At 46.0% G+C, this 20,344-nt stretch overlaps 1 protein-coding gene across 2 annotated transcripts; it reads left to right on the plus strand.

The window, feature by feature from the left end:
* The first annotated feature begins 425 nt into the window (after window positions 1-425).
* On the plus strand, window positions 426-20,103 carry TTPAL (alpha tocopherol transfer protein like). Of its 2 annotated transcripts, none has more exons than XM_063425605.1 (5): window positions 426-482; window positions 10,471-10,923; window positions 15,042-15,235; window positions 16,374-16,484; window positions 18,648-20,103. In XM_063425605.1, the coding sequence occupies exons 2-5, from the start codon at window positions 10,485-10,487 to the stop codon at window positions 18,921-18,923; spliced, it is 1,020 nt and encodes a 339-aa protein (XP_063281675.1). In that variant the 5' UTR covers window positions 426-482; window positions 10,471-10,484; the 3' UTR covers window positions 18,924-20,103. The 2 variants fall into 2 exon arrangements, with proteins under 2 accessions (XP_063281675.1, XP_063281674.1); XM_063425604.1 differs by lacking the exon at window positions 426-482 and adding an exon at window positions 536-700.
* Window positions 20,104-20,344: the final 241 nt, after the last annotated feature.

Below are 20,344 nucleotides of genomic sequence, written 5' to 3' on the forward strand. Positions count from 1 at the left end.
GCGCTTTATATTCGATGGCGCGTTATATTCCATGGCGCGTTATATTCCATGGCACGTTATATTCGATGGCGCATTATATTCCATGGCGCGTTATATTCGATGGCGCATTATATTCCATGGTGCGTTATATTCCATGGCGCGTTATATTCGAGTAAATATGGCATACAGTACTATTATCACACTATATATTACTATTTTTATTTAGATTTATAATTTATTCTAGCAATATAAGATTTTTTTTATTAATATCATCCTTTATTTTCTTATTAGTATAAAGTTAATTAATTATTATTATTATTATTAATATATTGGGAGTTAAAGCCATTCCATTTCTGGGCGTGGCGCGCCCCCTGCTGGCCGCTGCCGGTATCGTCGAGGTTTTTGTCAGTCGAGGGAATGCGCGCGCACCCCGTGACGTGTTCCAGGCGCGTTCCCAGCAGTTGTTCGCATCTCGGTCGGTCTCTGGCTGGATCGCCATCCAGGTGGGTGTGAGTCCCCCCCCAGCGCGGACACGTGACCGGTGAGAGCCAATCGCGTGAGCGCGCAGGTGAACGCCGTGCCGCGAGAGCCCGAGAGGGGGAGCCAGAGCTGATCCCGGCCAGTCTCAGCATCTGACACACAGCGCGGCTGCCCGGCTCCCCCCCTCCGGCAGGTGACATGGTCTGATCCGAGACCAGCGGATTCTCTCACTGGAGGACAGGTAAGGCTGCTGAGGGCCCGGGCAGAACCGGAACCAGAACACAACCCAGAACCAGAGCTAAACCCAGAGCTGAATCCCAGCCACTGACAGAACCAGAACTAAACCCAGAACTCAACCCAGAACCAGAGCTAAACCCAGAGCTGAATCCCAGCCACTGACAGAACCAGAACTAAACCCAGAACTCAACCCAGAACCAGAGCTAAACCCAGAGCTGAATCCCAGCCACTGACAGAACCAGAACACAACCCAGAACCAGAGCTAAACCCAGAGCTAGAATCCCAGCCACTGACAGAACCAGAACACAACCCAGAACCAGAGCTAAACCCAGAACCAGAGCTAAACCCAGAGCTAGAATCCCAGCCACTGACAGAACCAGAACACAACCCAGAACCAGAGCTAAACCCAGAACCAGAGCTAAACCCAGAGCTAGAATCCCAGCCACTGACAGAACCAGAACACAACCCAGAACCAGAGCTAAACCCAGAACCAGAGCTAAACCCAGAGCTAGAATCCCAGCCACTGACAGAACCAGAACACAACCCAGAACCAGAGCTAAACCCAGAGCTAGAATCCCAGCCACTGACAGAACCAGAACTCAACCCAGAACCACAGCTAGAACCCGAGTCACTTCCCCATGGACACAACTAGAACCCGAGTCATTGTCCCGGGACACAGCTAGAACCCGAGTCATTGCCCCGGGACACAGCTAGAACCCGAGTCATTGCCCCGGGACACAGCTAGAACCCGAGTCATTGCCCCGGGACACAGCTAGAACCCGAGTCATTGCCCCGGGACACAGCTAGAACCCGAGTGATTGCCCCGGGACACAGCTAGAACCCGAGTGATTGCCCCGGGACACAGCTAGAACCCGAGTCATTGCCCCGGGACACAGCTAGAACCCGAGTCATTGCCCCGGGACACAGCTAGAACCCGAGTCATTGCCTCGGGACACAGCTAGAACCCGAGTCATTGCACCGGGACACAGCTAGAACCCGAGTCATTGCCCCGGGACACAGCTAGAACCCGAGTCATTGCCCCGGGACACAGCTAGAACCCGAGTCATTGCCCCGGGACACAGCTAGAACCCGAGTCATTGCCCCGGGACACAGCTAGAACCCGAGTCATTGCCCCGGGACACAGCTAGAACCCGAGTCATTGCCCCGGGACACAGCTAGAACCCGAGTCATTGCCCCGGGACACAGCTAGAACCCGAGTCATTGCCCCGGGACACAGCTAGAACCCGAGTCATTGCCCCGGGACACAGCTAGAACCCGAATCATTGCCCCGGGACACAGCTAGAACCCGAGTCATTGCCCCGGGACACAGCTAGAACCCGAGTCATTGCCCCGGGACACAGCTAGAACCCGAGTCATTGCCCCGGGACACAGCTAGAACCCGAGTCATTGCCCCGGGACACAGCTAGAACCCGAGTCACTTCCCCATGGACACAACTAGAACCTGACTCATTGCCCCAGGACACAGATAGAACCCGAGTCATTGCCCCGGGACACAGATAGAACCCGAGTCATTGCCCCGGGACACAGCTAGAACCCGAGTCATTGCCCCGGGACACAGCTAGAACCCGAGTCATTGCCCCGGGACACAGCTAGAACCCGAGTCATTGCCCCGGGACACAGCTAGAACCCGAGTCATTGCCCCGGGACACAGCTAGAACCCGAGTCATTGCCCCGGGACACAGCTAGAACCCGAGTCATTGCCCCGGGACACAGCTAGAACCCGAGTCATTGCCCCGGGACACAGCTAGAACCCGAGTCATTGCCCCGGGACACAGCTAGAACCCGAGTCATTGCCCCGGGACACAGCTAGAACCCGAGTCATTGCCCCGGGACACAGCTAGAACCCGAGTCATTGCCCCGGGACACAGCTAGAACCCGAGTCATTGCCCCGGGACACAGCTAGAACCCGAGTCATTGCCCCGGGACACAGCTAGAACCCGAGTCATTGCCCCGGGACACAGCTAGAACCCGAGTCACTTCCCCATGGACACAACTAGAACCTGACTCATTGCCCCGGGACACAGCTAGAACCCGAGTCATTGCCCCGGGACACAGCTAGAACCCGAGTCATTGCCCCGGGACACAGCTAGAACCCGAGTCATTGCCCCGGGACACAGCTAGAACCCGAGTCATTGCCCCGGGACACAGCTAGAACCCGAGTCATTGCCCCGGGACACAGCTAGAACCCGAGTCATTGCCCCGGGACACAGCTAGAGCCCGAGTCATTGGCCCGGGACACAGCTAGAGCCCGAGTCATTGGCCCGGGACACAGCTAGAGCCCGAGTCATTGGCCCGGGACACAGCTAGAGCCCGAGTCATTGCCCCGGGACACAGCTAGAGCCCGAGTCATTGCCCCGGGACACAGCTAGAGCCCGAGTCATTGCCCCGGGACACAGCTAGAACCCGAGTCATTGCCCCGGGACACAGCTAGAACCCGAGTCATTGCCCCGGGACACAGCTAGAACCCGAGTCATTGCCCCGGAACACAGCTAGAACCCGAGTCATTGCCCCGGGACACAGCTAGAACCCGAGTCATTGCCCCGGGACACAGCTAGAACCCGAGTCATTGCCCCGGGACACAGCTAGAGCCCGAGTCATTGGCCCGGGACACAGCTAGAGCCCGAGTCATTGGCCCGGGACACAGCTAGAGCCCGAGTCATTGCCCCGGGACACAGCTAGAGCCCGAGTCATTGCCCCGGGACACAGCTAGAGCCCGAGTCATTGCCCCGGGACACAGCTAGAACCCGAGTCATTGCCCCGGGACACAGCTAGAACCCGAGTCATTGCCCCGGGACACAGCTAGAACCCGAGTCATTGCCCCGGAACACAGCTAGAACCCGAGTCATTGCCCCGGGACACAGCTAGAACCCGAGTCATTGCCCCGGGACACAGCTAGAACCCGAGTCATTGCCCCGGGACACAGCTAGAACCCGAGTCATTGCCCCGGGACACAGCTAGAACCCGAGTCATTGCCCCGGGACACAGCTAGAACCCGAGTCATTGCCCCGGGACACAGCTAGAACCCGAGTCATTGCCCCGGGACACAGCTAGAACCCGAGTCATTGCCCCGGGACACAGCTAGAACCCGAGTCACTTCCCCATGGACACAGCTAGAACCCGAGTCATTGCCCCGGGACACAGCTAGAACCCGAGTCATTGCCCCGGGACACAGCTAGAACCCGAGTCATTGCCCCGGGACACAGCTAGAACCCGAGTCATTGCCCCGGGACTCAGCTAGAACCCGAGTCATTGCCCCGGGACTCAGCTAGAACCCGAGTCATTGCCCCGGGACACAGCTAGAACCCGAGTCATTGCCCCGGGACACAGCTAGAACCCGAGTCATTGCCCCGGGACACAGCTAGAACCCGAGTCATTGCCCCGGGACACAGCTAGAACCCGAGTCATTGCCCCGGGACACAGCTAGAACCCGAGTCATTGCCCCGGGACACAGCTAGAACCCGAGTCATTGGCCCGGGACACAGCTAGAACCCGAGTCATTGGCCCGGGACACAGCTAGAACCCGAGTCATTGGCCCGGGACACAGCTAGAACCCGAGGCATTGGCCCGGGACACAGCTAGAACCCGAGGCATTGGCCCGGGACACAGCTAGAACCCGAGTCATTGGCCCGGGACACAGCTAGAACCCGAGTCATTGCCCCGGGACACAGCTAGAACCCGAGTCATTGCCCCGGGACACAGCTAGACCCCGAGTCATTGCCCCGGGACACAGCTAGACCCCGAGTCATTGCCCCGGGACACAGCTAGAACCCGAGTCATTGCCCCGGGACACAGCTAGAACCAAATACAGAACCAGTATTATTACCCATGCCATCACTAGAATCAAATACAGAACCAGTGTTATTACCCATGCCATCACTAGAACCAAATACAGAACCAGAGTCATTGCTCCTGCCGTAACTAGAACCAAATCCAGGACCAGTCATTGACCCGGCCATAGCCATAACTAGAACCAAATCCAGAGCCATAGTCTCAAGGAACAGGATAAGGGGACAGGCATCCCCAGCCATGGGCAGAATCACAAGCCATAGCCAGAAGGTAAAGAAGGGCAGGGAGTGATAATAAGGCATGTTTGGCTATGGTTACCTAGCCATAGAGCTATACCAACACAATGAGCAAGGCTAAAAGTCACATGAACATATAGGGCTTCTCTAACATTCCTGACAAATAACTAATAATCACAGGATATAGCAGGGTAGGTATCCCCAGCCATTTATTTATAGCTACATTATAAAGGCGGGTAGGTATACCCAGGGATTTATTTATAGTCGTGGTGTAAAATAAGACAGATATCCCAAGCCATTTATAGCCACGGTATAGGCAGGATGCGTAACCCCAGCCATTCATCTATAGTTACAGCAGATATCCCCAGACATATATCTTAGGGCTCGACCAATATCATTTTTTTTTTTTAGAGCAGATATTGATTAGCAGTTGCATTTTGTGCCGATTGGCAGTAACTGGTACCAATATTCTGTATATTTGGGAAAGCATTGGATTGGCTGAAATCATCAGTCAGTGGTAAGCATATTATGGCAATATCGGTAACTATGGAGGCCTATTACGATTATTATAAAAATGCCGAATATCGGCTCGAATAATCGGCCAAGTCAATTGATCCCTAATTTATCTATAGGTGTGGTTAACAGCGGGGCACTGATTTTAGGCTTTTTTTGAGCAGAAAGATGTTTTGCCACACTTAATCTTCAAGCATGGAATGATTTTCTTATAAAGAATTTTGTTATATAAAATATTTATTTTGCACAATGCTTATATTTGAATTTCAAATGTATTACGATGTTGCATTTACAAACAGTAGGAATTGTTCAAACAGCTGAAATGTTTTCTGAATTGAGTGATAAATGGCAAACCACAAGTGACGAAACATCCCTTTCCGTGTACATCCTGTATGTTCTTATTTTCACACTTCACAATCAACTTTAAAGGCTACAATACCGTGAAATTATTTATACATTGGGCATATGTTTATACCATCCACAGTTTCCATTTTACTTTGTGATCAAACTGCAACTAAACCATTTCATCCTGTCTGCGTGGACTGACCATCGTGTATATATTTCGATGTATATACATGCATACTTTTTATTCTTTGTAAGTGGGCAGGACCTCAGTCGTAATTATTTATTTATTTTCATTTTTTTATCATCGCAAAGACGGACTTTGGAGCCTGATGAGTTGCAAAGAAGGGCAGAGTATTGATTTAAAATCCCTGTCTCCTCTTGCTCGGTCCCATTATCTGTCACTCTGGCTTATACTGGAGCAAAATTATATTTTAAATATTTTGTAGATAGAATAGGGGCTAGCCAACATGTAGTTCTTCAGCTTTTGTTCACATACAACATGCGATGCTTAATCAGCCACACATCTTTTTCCGATGATTGCTGAGCATCATGAGACTGAGAATTTATCCTCTGCTGGAATTCTATATCCCTTAATGCCCGGTTATTAGCCATATAATTAAGCTATGTTGCTTTGTAAATCCGCTTACATCTGGTATTTCAAAACCACAAATAGTTTAGACTTAAGACTTATGGTCAAATGGTCAAACACCAGTTAAACAAGTGAAGTCAGCTGATTTTCAGCAGTCCAGTGCTGGCTGCGTTTGTATTTACTAACAGCAAGTCAGCTCAAGGAGATGAAAGCATCATGACTCATTCAATGCTGGAAATGTCATTCTATAATTGTTTTGTGATTCTCATGCAAGCCTAGTTTGCTCATATCCTATTCAGAAATTTCTGCTCCCGCCTGTCTTTGATAATGTGCATTACTCTAATGAGACTGTAGTGATTGCATCTAGTACACGATACAAAATGTTCAGTTCCACTTTGAACAAAAAAAAACAAAACCATGATTTGTCAGTACAGTGTAACGTTTAAAGGGGCACTCTCAGCAGTATCACCACCACAGCTTCACCTTTAGCCACTCTCTACTGTGGTTGAAACTGAATTAAGATTAATATAACATACATACCTGGCGTACAATAGAAAATATGGTTCTCCAGAGAGAGTGTGTGTATTATATATATATTTTTTGTTTTGTTTGTGTATTGTGACAAACATGCTTTTCCAATGATGTTTGCCACAAACTCCTGGAGGAGTGTGGAATCTGGCCTCCTGCCCACCAAATATTGTCCAAGTCTGAGACCCCGTTCTGGAGTTACCCTGCCTAGTCCCCATTAGCAGCTTTCCCTCGGTGCCCCTGGTTCGGCACTTTCCCTCCTCACAAATGGAACCAAATGCTTGCTCCCTACGGCGTTAACAAATCCACGAATAGTCCTCAGCCGCGACCACTATGGAACTAATTTCTGCATAAGGACTTTTTGGAGGGAACGTGCCTGAGACTAAGGGGAACAAACGCTCCCTGAGAGCCAGGAAGAGCACCCCATATTTCGGGCGCAGGTGCTCCCGAAAGTTGACCGTCAAAAGCACAAAACGCTCTGAAACTATTTTGAGCTAGGACCACGTGTACAGCCGGTCTGAAATTTGCACCGGTGGCGTTTCCCCTACACTGCATGGATCTGAGTGCTACTCCGGCGCTCATATCAGGGCTGTTTGGGGATGTAGGACATGTGGGGTTATGTTTTTATTATGTTTTGGGGTACTTTTATGTTTTTGTGTTGGGCTCTATTTAGTTTACCAGTTGTTACGGACCGTTTCAGCATAAAAGGGGAAAAATCCGTTTAGGCGATAATCCCCTTTTCCCAAAAAGGCACAGCTACTGTAAAAGCACCAAAACTCACGAACTGGATATAGGTGAATAAGGTAGCACTCCAGCTGGAACCTCACGAATAGCTGCTAGCAGATGAATAGGAAAAGCAGACATCAGCTTACACTCCTTAGCAATCAATCTCCAACAGCATACAGTGAATCCCCCCAAGAACGAGACAAGGCTCCGTGTTGAGGGTCAAGCAGTGGTCTGAGGTGCTGGGGCACCCAGCCTGGTTTTTATTACATGAGTACACATACAGGCCCCCCCCAGGGGGAGGCATAAAATAACCAATCACATACATGGTTCAGCCCACACATCCCCTCCCCTCAGATAACATTAAACCTAATTATCCGGTACACTTTTCCAGCCAAGTTCTGGATGTACCCCAAAAACAGGGGGTACACCTTTAAATCCAGCATCGCTGGATAGCCCTTATTCAGGGGGGAAACATATCCAAAATTCAAGTCATTCGGATGAACAGTTCGGCAGATATGGGTTTCCAAAGATTTGACCGACCGCATGGGTAAAGTATCCGAAAACAGTTCCATGCATTTTGGCCCTGCGGTCGGTCACAAACAAGGGAATGAAAACAGACGAATTGCCTGTGTTATAGAGCCTGGAGAGGGTTTGAATGAATTCCCTTGTTTGTGGGGTTCTTTCTACCGAACGGCGGGTCATTCGGTAGTTTCCATACGAATTTCTGGAAGTATGGAGGTCTCAGCGGTGTTTGCCTAGTCAAGTGTCCGATTTTAGTTCCAGACACTCGACGGCAAAACACCGCTGTTCGGTAGTTTAAGATGGCCGCCGCCACGTGTTTGTTTCCCGAATGGCGGCCACCCAGAGGACAAAGAATACATTACACTGATTGCCAATTACCTGTTTGCAACATTGTTGCAAACTGTAATTGGAGGCACACTTATTCCTGGGTGGTCTGGTTCGGTAGTTTCACTCAATATAATGAATGGAGTGATTCTACCGAACAATCAGGTGAATGCTGCATACATATCACCCAGGTTAAACTTAACACATGAATACATATACAATATTACAGGCAGTACACTAGAATATGCTTCACAGTCTTAAAGGGACAGTAGTCCCAAAAGTCCCAATCTGTTCATAGATGATTTTAAAGGGCCAGTAGCAGCCATATACATTATCACATGCCCAAATATAGTTTTTATAGAGCAATATGTCCAGGGGCCGTAGTCCAAAGGCAGCAGGCGGGCAACCAGGCTCCTCCAATACAATGTGGCGAGATTGGTTTCGTCACACCAGTCTTTAACTCCATTATCTCCCAATCTCCCAGTATTGTATTATTTGGAGACCCCCTGCTGGGGTATGTGCCAAGTTTGGCTCATAAAAATCAGTTGTACTCCCAGTCGTCTAATTACTGGGAGGGGAAAGGGCTATTCACTACTATACTGTGTGTGTGTGTATATATATCATCCAGAGCTCCCACATACGTTTCATGTAGCCTGAAGAGTGTCAAGGCCACAGTCCTGGATAAAACCCAGAGCATCCACAAATACATCACGAAGATGGCTCCCAAAGATTAACTGCTAAGGGAATACCTGAGACTTCCACAGATCGAGGATGCAGAAAAGGTTCCTTGGCAAGACAAACCTTTCCATGGGGTGTACCACCGGCAGATAGTGGATGTGGCTCACATGACATCCTACCAATGGTTGGAAAAGGCAGGACTGAAAGACAGCACTGAGGCACTAATCCTAGCAGCACAGGAGCCGGCAGTCAGCACTAGATCAATAGAAGCTGGAGTCTACCACACCAGACAAGACCCAAGGTGCAGATTGTGCAAAGAGGCCTCTGAGACAGTCCATCACCTAGTAGCCGGAGGCAAGATGTTAGCATACAAGGGGAGACACAACCAAGTTGCTAGGATTATGTACCGAAACATCTGCACAGAATATGGATTGGACCTGCCTAAGTCCAGATGGGAGATACCACAAAGGGTAGTCGAGAATGACATGGCTAAGATCCTGTGGGACTTCAAGATCCAGACAGACAAGCAAGTGCTGGCCAACCAACCAGACATTGTGGAGGTAGACAAGGAACGAAAGACTGCATTTGTTGTGGATGTGGCAATACCCAGTGACTATAACATCAGGAAGAAGGAACATGAGAAGGTGGACAAATACAAAGGACTGAAAGAAGAACTACAAAGGATGTGGAAAGTGAAGGCAGTAGTAGTCCCAGTTGTGCACTCGGGGCTGTGACTCCCAAGTTGAGGGAGTGGCTTCCACAGATTCCATCTGAGATCGTTGTCCAGAAGAGTGCAGTTCTAGGAACAGCTAAGATACTACACAGAACCCTCAAACTCCCAGGCCTCTGAGAGAATGAGGAATAAACATACCACCCAGTAGGGGTGAGAAAATCAATTAAAAAAAAAAAAAATTAAAAAAAATTGTGTGTGTGTATATATATATGTATGTATTAAGGACGTTTGGCCTGTAATTGTGGGAGGGGCTTATTACTTTACTTGCCTATTTAAGGAACACCCCTTACCTGGTTCCATACCGTTCGAGGTCAGCATTTGAATGATCCTCCCACCACTCCACATTCTCAACACTTTTTCCTTTCTTTTTCTCTTTTCCTTTCTTTTCCTACTCCTTGGTGGGCCCTCTTTATTTACAGGCCTACCGTATCGTCAGTTCCGGCACACCACAACCGACTTGTTCTTTTATACTACCCTACGCTTATACTGGATCGTTACTCCTTATACGGCTATGTGCCTCTAACACAAATAAATATATACACACTCATGTGTATGTCATGTAACCATTTTTTGCCCCCTAGTGTGCTTTAAAAAGATACAAACTGCCTGGCCTTTAGAAAATGGAGACTAGATAAATGCTTACAATTAACATGTTCAAAGATACAGGAAGTACAAGTGTTTCGAATTAGGTTTTGTTTTGTATATAGCTTGTGGGTTTGTTTGTGTTTTCCTCTTTTTGTTTTCTTGCTGACATTTGTTTGTCTTTTTGACAGTTGTTTCCTACTCAATGGCAGAAGACAATGAGACCTCAGTAGGAAGTTCACCCGTGTCCTCCCCAGTGGATGAAAATTCTGCTGATCCCCATCAAGGCTATATCTGCACTTTGACCCCTGAACTTATCCTAAAAGCCAGAGAAGAACTGCAAGAAAAGCCTGAATGGAGGCTACGTGATGTGCAGGCTCTGCGGGACATGGTATGCAAGGATTACCCCTATCTGAAGACCCGTGTCGATGACTCTTTCCTACTCCGGTTCCTGAGAGCAAGGAAATTTGATTATGACCGTGCTTTACAGCTCCTGGTGAACTATTACAGCTGCCGGAAAAACTGGCCCGAGGTCTTCAATGATCTAAGACCCTCCGCTATAAAGCCCGTGTTGGACTCTGGATTTATTACAGTCCTTCCTCACACAGATCACATGGGCCGTCGGATTGTTTGTATTCGGCCTGGTATGTCACTTTTTATCTTTTTTTTTTTACAATCCAAATATCAACCATGTGTAACCCAGCTTTATCAGATTGAGCAAGCAGTGGCTAAAATTTAAGCTAGCTATTGAATTGCAATTTGACCAAAACTGAAGTAATTTTTTTTTAAACCATATACAAATTATTACAAATTCAGATTATTAATTTATTTTTTTTTTTTTATTTCTCCCTCTAGTTCCGAAAAAGAATAGTGGTGCAGGAAAGGTTTTCTAATTAATCTCTTATTGTATACACTGATCAGCCACAACATTAAAACTACTGACAGGTGACATTAGTAACATTGATTATATTGTTACAATGGCATCTGTCACATGGGCAAACATTGTATTCCCAGCATGCAGTGGTTAGTACCTACTAAAAGTGGCACAAGGAATGACCTGGCATAAGGGTAATAGGCGTCCAAGGCTCATTAATGCTTGTGGGGAGCAAAGGTTAGTCCATCTGGTCTGATAACACGCAAGAGCTGCTGTAGCTCAAATTGCTGAAAAACTTCATGCTGGCCATGATACAAAAGTGTTAGAACTGACCGTGCATTGCGGTGTTCTGCACATGGGGTTACGTAGCTGCACACTCCAAATAGTGCTTTGATAGGTGACTCTGGGACAGAAAGGGCCATTGACTATGTTTTACTGTACTCCGGCAACTCAGAGATCCGATCAAGCGTTCCAGAAAGGGACCCCAGGCACTATTACCAATTCAGTAAGGTGAAGTCGTGCTTACAGTGTCCATTTAAAACTTCTAGTCAAAAGTTTTCTATTTTAACTAAATAAATCACAGTTCATATAGCTTTTGCGAAACTGCAGTGATTACCTTGTAGGACTAAGAGGCACTTCCTGGATCCTAACAGACTTTTAGTCTCCTGACACTGGACGTCCTCACGCTCTGCATGAGGACATCCAGCGTCCGTAAAATCCCCAATAAAACCAATCTTTCCTATGGGGAGGGCTTAATGCGCTTGCGGCGCTCGCCACTCAATCGCATTAGGTCCTCCCATTGGAGGTGGCGGAGCGCTGACTCACCACAGAGGGAGATCGGCGCAGGAATTGCAGGTGTAAACAAAGGTGTTTATTTTTTAACCTTTTATTTCACATGGGTGTTGGGATGGGTCACGAGGGAGGGGTTACCAGAGGGCACTATATTGTAAGAAATACAGATTTTTATTCCTTACACTATAGAATCCCTTTTACCCAACGCACTCGACCTCTGACCTATTGATTTGTCATGCACGGTTCAACATCATAAACCCATAGATGCAACCACTTTAAAGATGTCCTACTCCGGCCCTCTGAGACTGTCACCCCATGACAGCACCACAACGGAACAATACACAGGCCTATTCTTTACTGTGTCCCGGAATTTGACGATCCAATGCAAAGCCAATGGTTGATGTCAGAAATCCAGCTAGATTAGACTAAGAAAGGTCTGTACCCAAAAGGGGCATTTAAAAAAAAATATATATATTGACATGATTAATTGCTCATCCTCCAAGCATCATCTCCGGCCATTAATAAGAGGGGTCAGGGGAGGATATTGCAGAGCTGATCACGACAAACACAATAATTTTCTCCAACACATTAGCCCAGGTAGATGTTCTTTATGGTGTGTTGTAGGGATCGACTGATATTGATTTTAAGAGCCGATACCAATAATCTGTGAACTTTCAGGCTGATAGCCGATTAGTTACCGATATTCTGTACATTTACCGTATATTTTTTTTGCAAATCTATTTTTTATTTTTTTATTTTATTAAGTGGTAATTGCACAAAATATACATGCCAGTCAGATTTATTTTATGTTTTCAAGAATATTTATGTTTGTGTGTAGTGGATGCAGTGAGAGTATTTGATTAGTAAATGCAGTATTTGTGCTTGTGTAGTGGATGCAATGTGTGTGTGTGTGTGTGTTTGGGTAGTGGATTCAGTGTTTGTAAATATGTGCGGAAGGAACTTCCACCACCCCTTACCTGTCTCTTAGTGCCCCCCATTCCCCTTATTGTTCCTCTCCCTTCTCTTTTAGTGGTCCCCCCACTACCCCAGTGTTCATTTTCCCTTCCCTCCCTGTACCTTAGTGTCATCCCTTAATGTTCCTCTCTCCCCCCTAGTGTTCTCCCCCCCCATCCCTGTTCCATAGTGTTCTTCACCCCCCCTTCCCTATCCCATAATGTTCTTCACCCCCCTTCCCTGTCCCATAGTGTTCTTCACCCCCCTTCCCTGTCCCATAGTGTTCTTCACCCCCCTTCCCTGTCCCATAGTGTTCGTCACCCCCCTTCCCTGTCCCATAGTGTTCGTCACCCCCCTTCCCTGTCCCATAGTGTTAGTCACCCCCCTTCCCTGTCCCATAGTGTTAGTCACCCCCCTTCCCTGTCCCATAGTGTTCGTCACCCCCCTTCCCTGTCCCATAGTGTTCGTCACCCCCCTTCCCTGTCCCATAGTGTTCGTCACCCCCCTTCCCTGTCCCATAGTGTTAGTCACCCCCCTTCCCTGTCCCATAGTGTTAGTCACCCCCCTTCCCTGTCCCATAGTGTTAGTCACCCCCCTTCCCTGTCCCATAGTGTTAGTCACCCCCCTTCCCTGTCCCATAGTGTTAGTCACCCCCCTTCCCTGTCCCATAGTGTTAGTCACCCCCCTTCCCTGTCCCATAGTGTTAGTCACCCCCCTTCCCTGTCCCATAGTGTTAGTCACCCCCCTTCCCTGTCCCATAGTGTTCGTCACCCCCCTTCCCTGTCCCATAGTGTTCGTCACCCCCCTTCCCTGTCCCATAGTGTTCGTCACCCCCCTTCCCTGTCCCATAGTGTTCGTCACCCCCCTTCCCTGTCCCATAGTGTTCGTCACCCCCCTTCCCTGTCCCATAGTGTTCGTCACCCCCCTTCCCTGTCCCATAGTGTTCGTCACCCCCCTTCCCTGTCCCATAGTGTTCGTCACCCCCCTTCTCTGTCCCATAGTGTTCGTCACCCCCCTTCCCTGTCCCATAGTGTATTCCCCCATCCCATCCCATAGTGTTCCTTAACATCCCTCCCACCCCATAGTGTTCCTTACCACCCCCACCCTCTCTCCCATAGTGTTCTAACACCCCTGTCCCATAGTTATTCATACCAAAGGAGGGAGTGATGTGCGCCCACCTCCTGCCGGTCACTCCGATCTAGTACACCCCGGGCTGGTGCGCCCTAAGACGGCCGCTTGTGTCGTCTTATGGACACGCCAGCCCACCCATTTATTATCAGTATTGCCGGTGATTATCGACCGATACTTACAAAAAAAATCGAAATATCAGCAGATAATATCGGCAAAACCGATAATCGGTCGATCTCTAGTGTGTTGGCTTCATATCTAGAGCAGCACATTGTATCTGCTGACCCCTAAGAAGTTAAAGGAACACTCCACGCACCGTAACCACTACAGCTCACTACAGAACAATCAGGTGACACTCTCTGCAAATAAACTAGCCCTATACTGCAGAGGAACTAACTGAAGTCCATGGTCAGGAACTTTGGCTCTCTGGCATTAGTAGTGGAGGCGGGGAACGGTGCTGGACAAACACCAGGTAAGCAGTCAAACTGTTTAAAAAAGGTTTAACTACTTACAGACAGTGCTGGCACCATAGCCACTACAGCACACTGTAGTAGTTATGCTGCTTAAAGTGGCCCTTTGATGACAGATGCCACACTTCTGGTGTAATGCTTAAGGGGCTTGGAGTGTTACTTTATATTATTTTGAACAAAATATTTTTTGTAAAATGGCAAACAGGGATATGCCATTTATAGACACAGACAAGTTCTGCGAACACTGGGAGATGAGGCCATGTTTAAAGCCTCTTTAAAGATCATACGTTTGCTCAGTTGGATGAGTCAACATTGACTTTATTAGTGAATCATTATGGGACTCATCTTCATCCAGTAAGCTCAAGATGAGAAGGAATCATTGATTCCATATATACCTCAAGTGTGTCTTCCCAAAATGGCAGTGACATTATATTAATCTAAAAATTCAAAAATCTTACCCTCAACTATATAAGCAAAAGTTTAAAAAGTCTGTATTATTGGTGGGGTTTTCTATTTTACTTACTTTTTACATCTTTATTTGTAGGTCAGTGGAGTCCCAGAAATTATCCTATGACTGAGAATGTTCGGGCCATATATCTCTCTCTGGAAAAACTGGTGGAGTCGGAGGAAACACAAGTTAATGGTATTGTAATCCTTGCAGACTACAACAACGTCGGCTTGTCTCAAGCTTCCCATTTCGGCCCATTTATGGCCAAAAAAGTCATTGGGATTCTTCAGGTAAGAGACGTGACTCTTGTTTGGGTGTTTATGGGGTAACTACGTAACCAAAATCTTGTTCTAGATAATGGTGCAATGACGTGCCTGTCCATGGGTCCCTGCAAGCAGTTGCCTTGCTTCTCATTTACAGCAATTTGCAAAACTTGCTGCAGCTATAAGCTCTACCCCATCATTCACAAATTACAGAAGGATAGCTTTATATTTTACCATTCCGTCCATCCATGCAAGAACGTATATGGCATATGCATGCTGTAAAAATCCTCCACTTACCATAACATGCTCCTACACAATTTACGGCATCACATCTGTAGATCTGTTCATAAAAAAAAAATAACGAAGCTATAAGCAAGATTATATTAACCACAGTGCAGCTACTATCAGCTTTAGCAACGATCGTCAACGATCGACAGCAGTTTCATTCATTTTGTCGTATGAATGGAACTTCTATCAAGTGCTGAACTACATCCCATAAACCTTTGCTTTTTGCACAATTCCCATTTAAAGAATTGAAAAACCTGCATTTTACACACAAAAAGCAGGAACTTTAAAGGATCACTATAGTGTCAGGAAAACAAAGCGGGCCCCTCCGGTGGCACTGAAAGGGTTAAAACCCCTTCAGCAGCTTACCTTTATCCAGCGCCGGGCTCGCTGGGAACGCACGCGCATTCAAACAGTCCATAGGAAAGCATTTCTCAAAATTTGCATTCAGCATCGCAGATGCGCCTCTAACGGCTGTCAGGAAGACAGCCACTAGAGGCTGGCTTAACCGCTAATGTAAACATAGCAGTTTCTCTGAAACTGCTATGTTTACAGCTGCAGGGACCTGGCACCCAGACCACTTCATTGAGCTGAAGTGTTCTGGGTTACTATAGTGTCTTTTTTACATTTTTATAATTTTATTTAATTTAAATATTTTCAAAATGGTAGTCTGTCCATTTAACTGATAATCCGATAACTTTATCAAGTTTTCTCACTGTTGTTCGACTTGTCTTACTGAACAGAGTGCAATGTGTTTTTTACCGTACAGCCACTGAATGGGATATAAAAATATTCCTTCTCATAATACTAAGCTGTAGCATAGCAAATGTATTCAATCATTTTCTGATTTTACAGCTGATAATGTTTTCCTTTAAAATAGGATGGCTTTCCCATCAGGATAAAGGCCGTAAATGTTATAAATGAACCAAGAATATTTAAAGGTATTTTTGCTGTTCTGAAGCCATTTCTGAAAGAGAAACTGGTGAATCGGGTGAGTGTATGAATATATTATCTTCATATTGTCTTATCTTAAAGGGATACTATAGGCAATAAAATAACTTTAGCTTAATGAGGCTGGCTGGATGTATAGATCACACCCCTGCACTGTCATTGCATATAGGAGTATCCCGTTTTTTGATTAAAGTTCAATTTACAGCAGGAGCTAAAAACTTTTAAAGTAAGTTTAAGGTCTGATTTGAAATTATAAGACATTTTTTCATAGAGGTTGTGTCAGTCACAGTCAGGAAAGGGGGGGGGGGAGGGGGAGAGCTACAGAAACAAGAGTGATTCAACTCCTAAATGGCAGAGATTTTTGGAGCAGGTGCATGATCTAGACATCAAAACTGCTTCATTAAGCTACAGTTGTTTTGATGCCTATAGTATCACTGAAGGTGTTTGTGATGTGATACCCTGTCACTTGTGTTAGTTACCTTCTTCATTTGTTTCAACGTGCCCCCTGTTCGTTTCCCGAACAGAGATTGGTATCCCCCTTTTATACTACCAAAACCCAGATAACCTCCCGGAAACGCAGGCAGCGGTACTTTGTTTTAGATCACATGGAACTAAATTCGGACACTACAACTCGCGAATCTGGTGAACGCCGCCTGCTCCTCCTACAGACAAGCCAGGAAAGCGCTCTTCAGGGAAAAGACTTGGTGAACTACGAGGAACATTCGTTCCCTAAGAGCCAGGGGGAACATTCGGTTGTTTTCTAACAGGAGCTCCTGAAAGTTGACCATCCACTGACTCTTTCTCCCTTGTACTGTTTTGGACTACAACCTCGTGGCTGGCTGGTCAAAACTTTACCCCGGTGGCAATTCCACTACACCGAACGGATCGGAGGGCTCTTTGGACAACTTGGGTGCTCAGATCTGGGCTATCCGGAACATAGGACATGTGGGGTTCCTGTGCGGATTTAATGGGGCCTTGGGGTGTTTTTGTGCAAAATCTGTATGTATCCCTGTAGCTGGGAGATATTTGAATTACCATGCTTTTGACTCCATTATCTCCCAGTCACAGAGACACCTGGGAGGAGTTTGTGTTGTTCTGTATGGAGACCCCGTGCTGGGGGTCTGGGTATAAATTCTGTGTGCTTTGCCCAAATAAATCAGATCTACTCCCAACATTAAGTCTCGACTACTGTGGTTGGAGAGAGCTATTTCACACTGGCAAAGAAAATCTGTGGCGGCAATATTCTGGTGGTCCACCACAGCGTTAATCTGAGTTGCCCCCCCCCCGAGCGCCCTTCCACACAGTTTCTCTCTTTGAGCAGGCAAGGAAAGCATTGGGCACTATTGATTGGCTGAGTGCATCAGCTGATGCTTTTCACAGGATACTATAGTCACCAAAGCAACTTTAGCATAATGAAGCAGTCTGTGTTTAGATCATGCCTCTATAGTCTCACTGTTTAATTCTCTGCCATTTATGAGATTTGTTTCCTTGCAGCCCTGCCTGTGATTCACACAGCCCGTGTAAAAAAAGGCTTTGTTTTCAAACAGATGTTAACTTACCTTAGAAGTGTATCTCCTGCTCTGTAAATTAAACTTTAATCACATACAGGAGTCTCTTGCAGGATTTGGCAAGCTATCGGCAGAGCAGGAGATAAGAAATTCAAAATTAAACAATTTGCAATAAAAGAAGTGTAAGCATTAGATGACTCTTTACAGGAAGTGTTTAGAAAGGCTGTGTAAGTCATATGCAGGGAGGGCAGCATAAGCAAAGTAATATAGTTCCTAAATGGCAGAGAATTAAGCAGTGAGACTGCTGGAGCATGATCTATGAACCAAACCTACTTCATTAACCCCTTAAGGACACATGCCATGTGTGACATGTCATGATTCCCTTTTATTCCACAAGTTTGGTCCTTAAGGGGTTAAGCTAAAGTTGTTTTGGTGACTATAGTGTCCCTTTAAATTCAAGGAAATTTGACAAAGCCCTGATCTAGAGAAACTGATAACTCAAGGATGTCAAATGAATTTGCTATCTTCAATCTATATTGAATTGTATTTAGCATATTAGCACAAACGTGTTTTAAAACAGGAACTGGTCACATTATACAGACCATCTGGCATTTATCTGCTGTCAAACTATGTTTGTCGTTAAACCGCCTTACAGCATGTATTAAGATCGCCTCTCTCTTTCTTGTGACTTACAGTTCTTTCTCCATGGGTCAGACTTGAACTCCCTACACAAAAACATTCCAAATGATATCCTGCCAGATGAATATGGAGGAACGGTGGGGAAGCTCGATCCATCTGCATGGGGTCAGGTACTTCTGACCTCTGAAGAAGACATTGCTGAAAGCCTTTGCCGGGCTCATCCTGCCTGTGAAGGCTCCTTGCAAGGGTTTGTAGAGGACAATAGTGAGTTTGACTACTTGCAGTGTGAAGAAACAGCACGCGGGGTAAAATCACAGCTATACTGTTACTGAACGACATCTCATCTCCGATATTGGGTATATATTATGTCTGTGCGTGTGTTTTATACAGCAGCAGAGCTGTAGCTAAAACTCTAAATAAATGTATACCTATTTTATATGTGGGTTTTTTTAATCCGTTCCCTTGTGTAGTCTTTTAACCAAACGTATATAACCCATAATGCTTTGCCAGTCTTAGAGAGGCATAGCACTACAGTAGCTGAGAGGGTACTTTTTTGGCCTTAAATGAAATTATTTGCCAAATCATAATAGGCCAAATGTTATCGAGGTAACACGTTCTGACCGTAAACCGCTTACGCTTTATTTCAAAGATATTCAAATAGTTGCCTTCCTACTGCTGGCAACTCCCACAAGCCTTTGCCAGGCGCTCCCTGTGTTTCTGGCTGTCAAAAGGGTCCAGTATTTCATTACTAGTTTGTGGTGTTTAAAGGTCTTCTGTAAGGGAGAATAAAGAGGTTTCAGTGATGTATGAGTGAGAAAGAGAGATATTTTTCAACTCGAATATTAATTTGATAATGTCAAAAAAAATACACTGCTGTTGCGTTACCTGTAAAACGTGTTGTCTGCTGTTACTTGATTTTTATGTGCCCACTTGGTATTTCACCAAAATAAACCTGCAGCGATCAGCCATTTTGGTTTTCCAATAACCCTCCTGTGGGGTTGATTATTATTAGATCAATTTGTATAAAATGCAATTATTGTTGTATCTAGATGCACTTTGTGTACACAATTCTACAAAGCATTCTCTGTGTATTATGTTTTAATGTATATCAGATGCATATATACACTGTCGGCAGTGAACAGTATACATTGTATAGAGGGGGATTACTCCGAATATATTTTATAGGTATTTATTATTCATGTTAAAGGACAATGGTCGCCACAAAACAATTTTTTTAATCTAGTAATCCTTTCATCAAGTTTTGAAAGGAAAGCTATTTTTTTTTATATGATGTATATGTAAAAAGGAAAAATAGAAGAGCTTTAATATATCTACCTTTTAATATATGACCGGATCCTTCAGCCACATACATGCACCTTTGGTCAGTCAGTGTTTGAAAACCGACAGCCTTGTGGTCTTCCTCCTTTTTTCCATATACCTAATTAAAAACAAAATGTATTTCCATTCGAAACTTGATAAAAGGATTATTATAGAAAAAAAAAAAGATTTCTTTTAACCCCTTAACCCCTTAAGGACACATGACATGTGTGACATGTCATGATTCCCTTTGATTCCAGAAGTTTGGTCCTTAAGGGGTTAAATGCAGACTATCCACTAATGGAGGTATTCACTAAAGTGTAAACTGGCAGGAGTTCAAAGCGAATTTCATGATTTAGGTCCAAGTGATTATTATTACTGCAATGTGCCGTATAACCTTGACATTATTAGTGAAACTTTTAGTTCATTTAGCAGA

Source organism: Pelobates fuscus, chromosome 6 (genome assembly GCF_036172605.1).
Source record: "Pelobates fuscus isolate aPelFus1 chromosome 6, aPelFus1.pri, whole genome shotgun sequence".
Lineage (NCBI taxonomy): Eukaryota > Metazoa > Chordata > Amphibia > Anura > Pelobatidae > Pelobates > Pelobates fuscus.

Bases quoted from the DNA above. Each gene is read 5' to 3' on its own strand.
- TTPAL (XM_063425605.1), top strand. From the start codon at position 10,485: ATGGCAGAAGACAATGAGACCTCAGTAGGAAGTTCACCCGTGTCCTCC. The intron at 15,236-16,373 runs GTAAGAGACGTG...CCTTTAAAATAG, and splicing joins AAGTCATTGGGATTCTTCAG to GATGGCTTTCCCATCAGGAT. The intron at 16,485-18,647 runs GTGAGTGTATGA...TGTGACTTACAG, and splicing joins AAGAGAAACTGGTGAATCGG to TTCTTTCTCCATGGGTCAGA.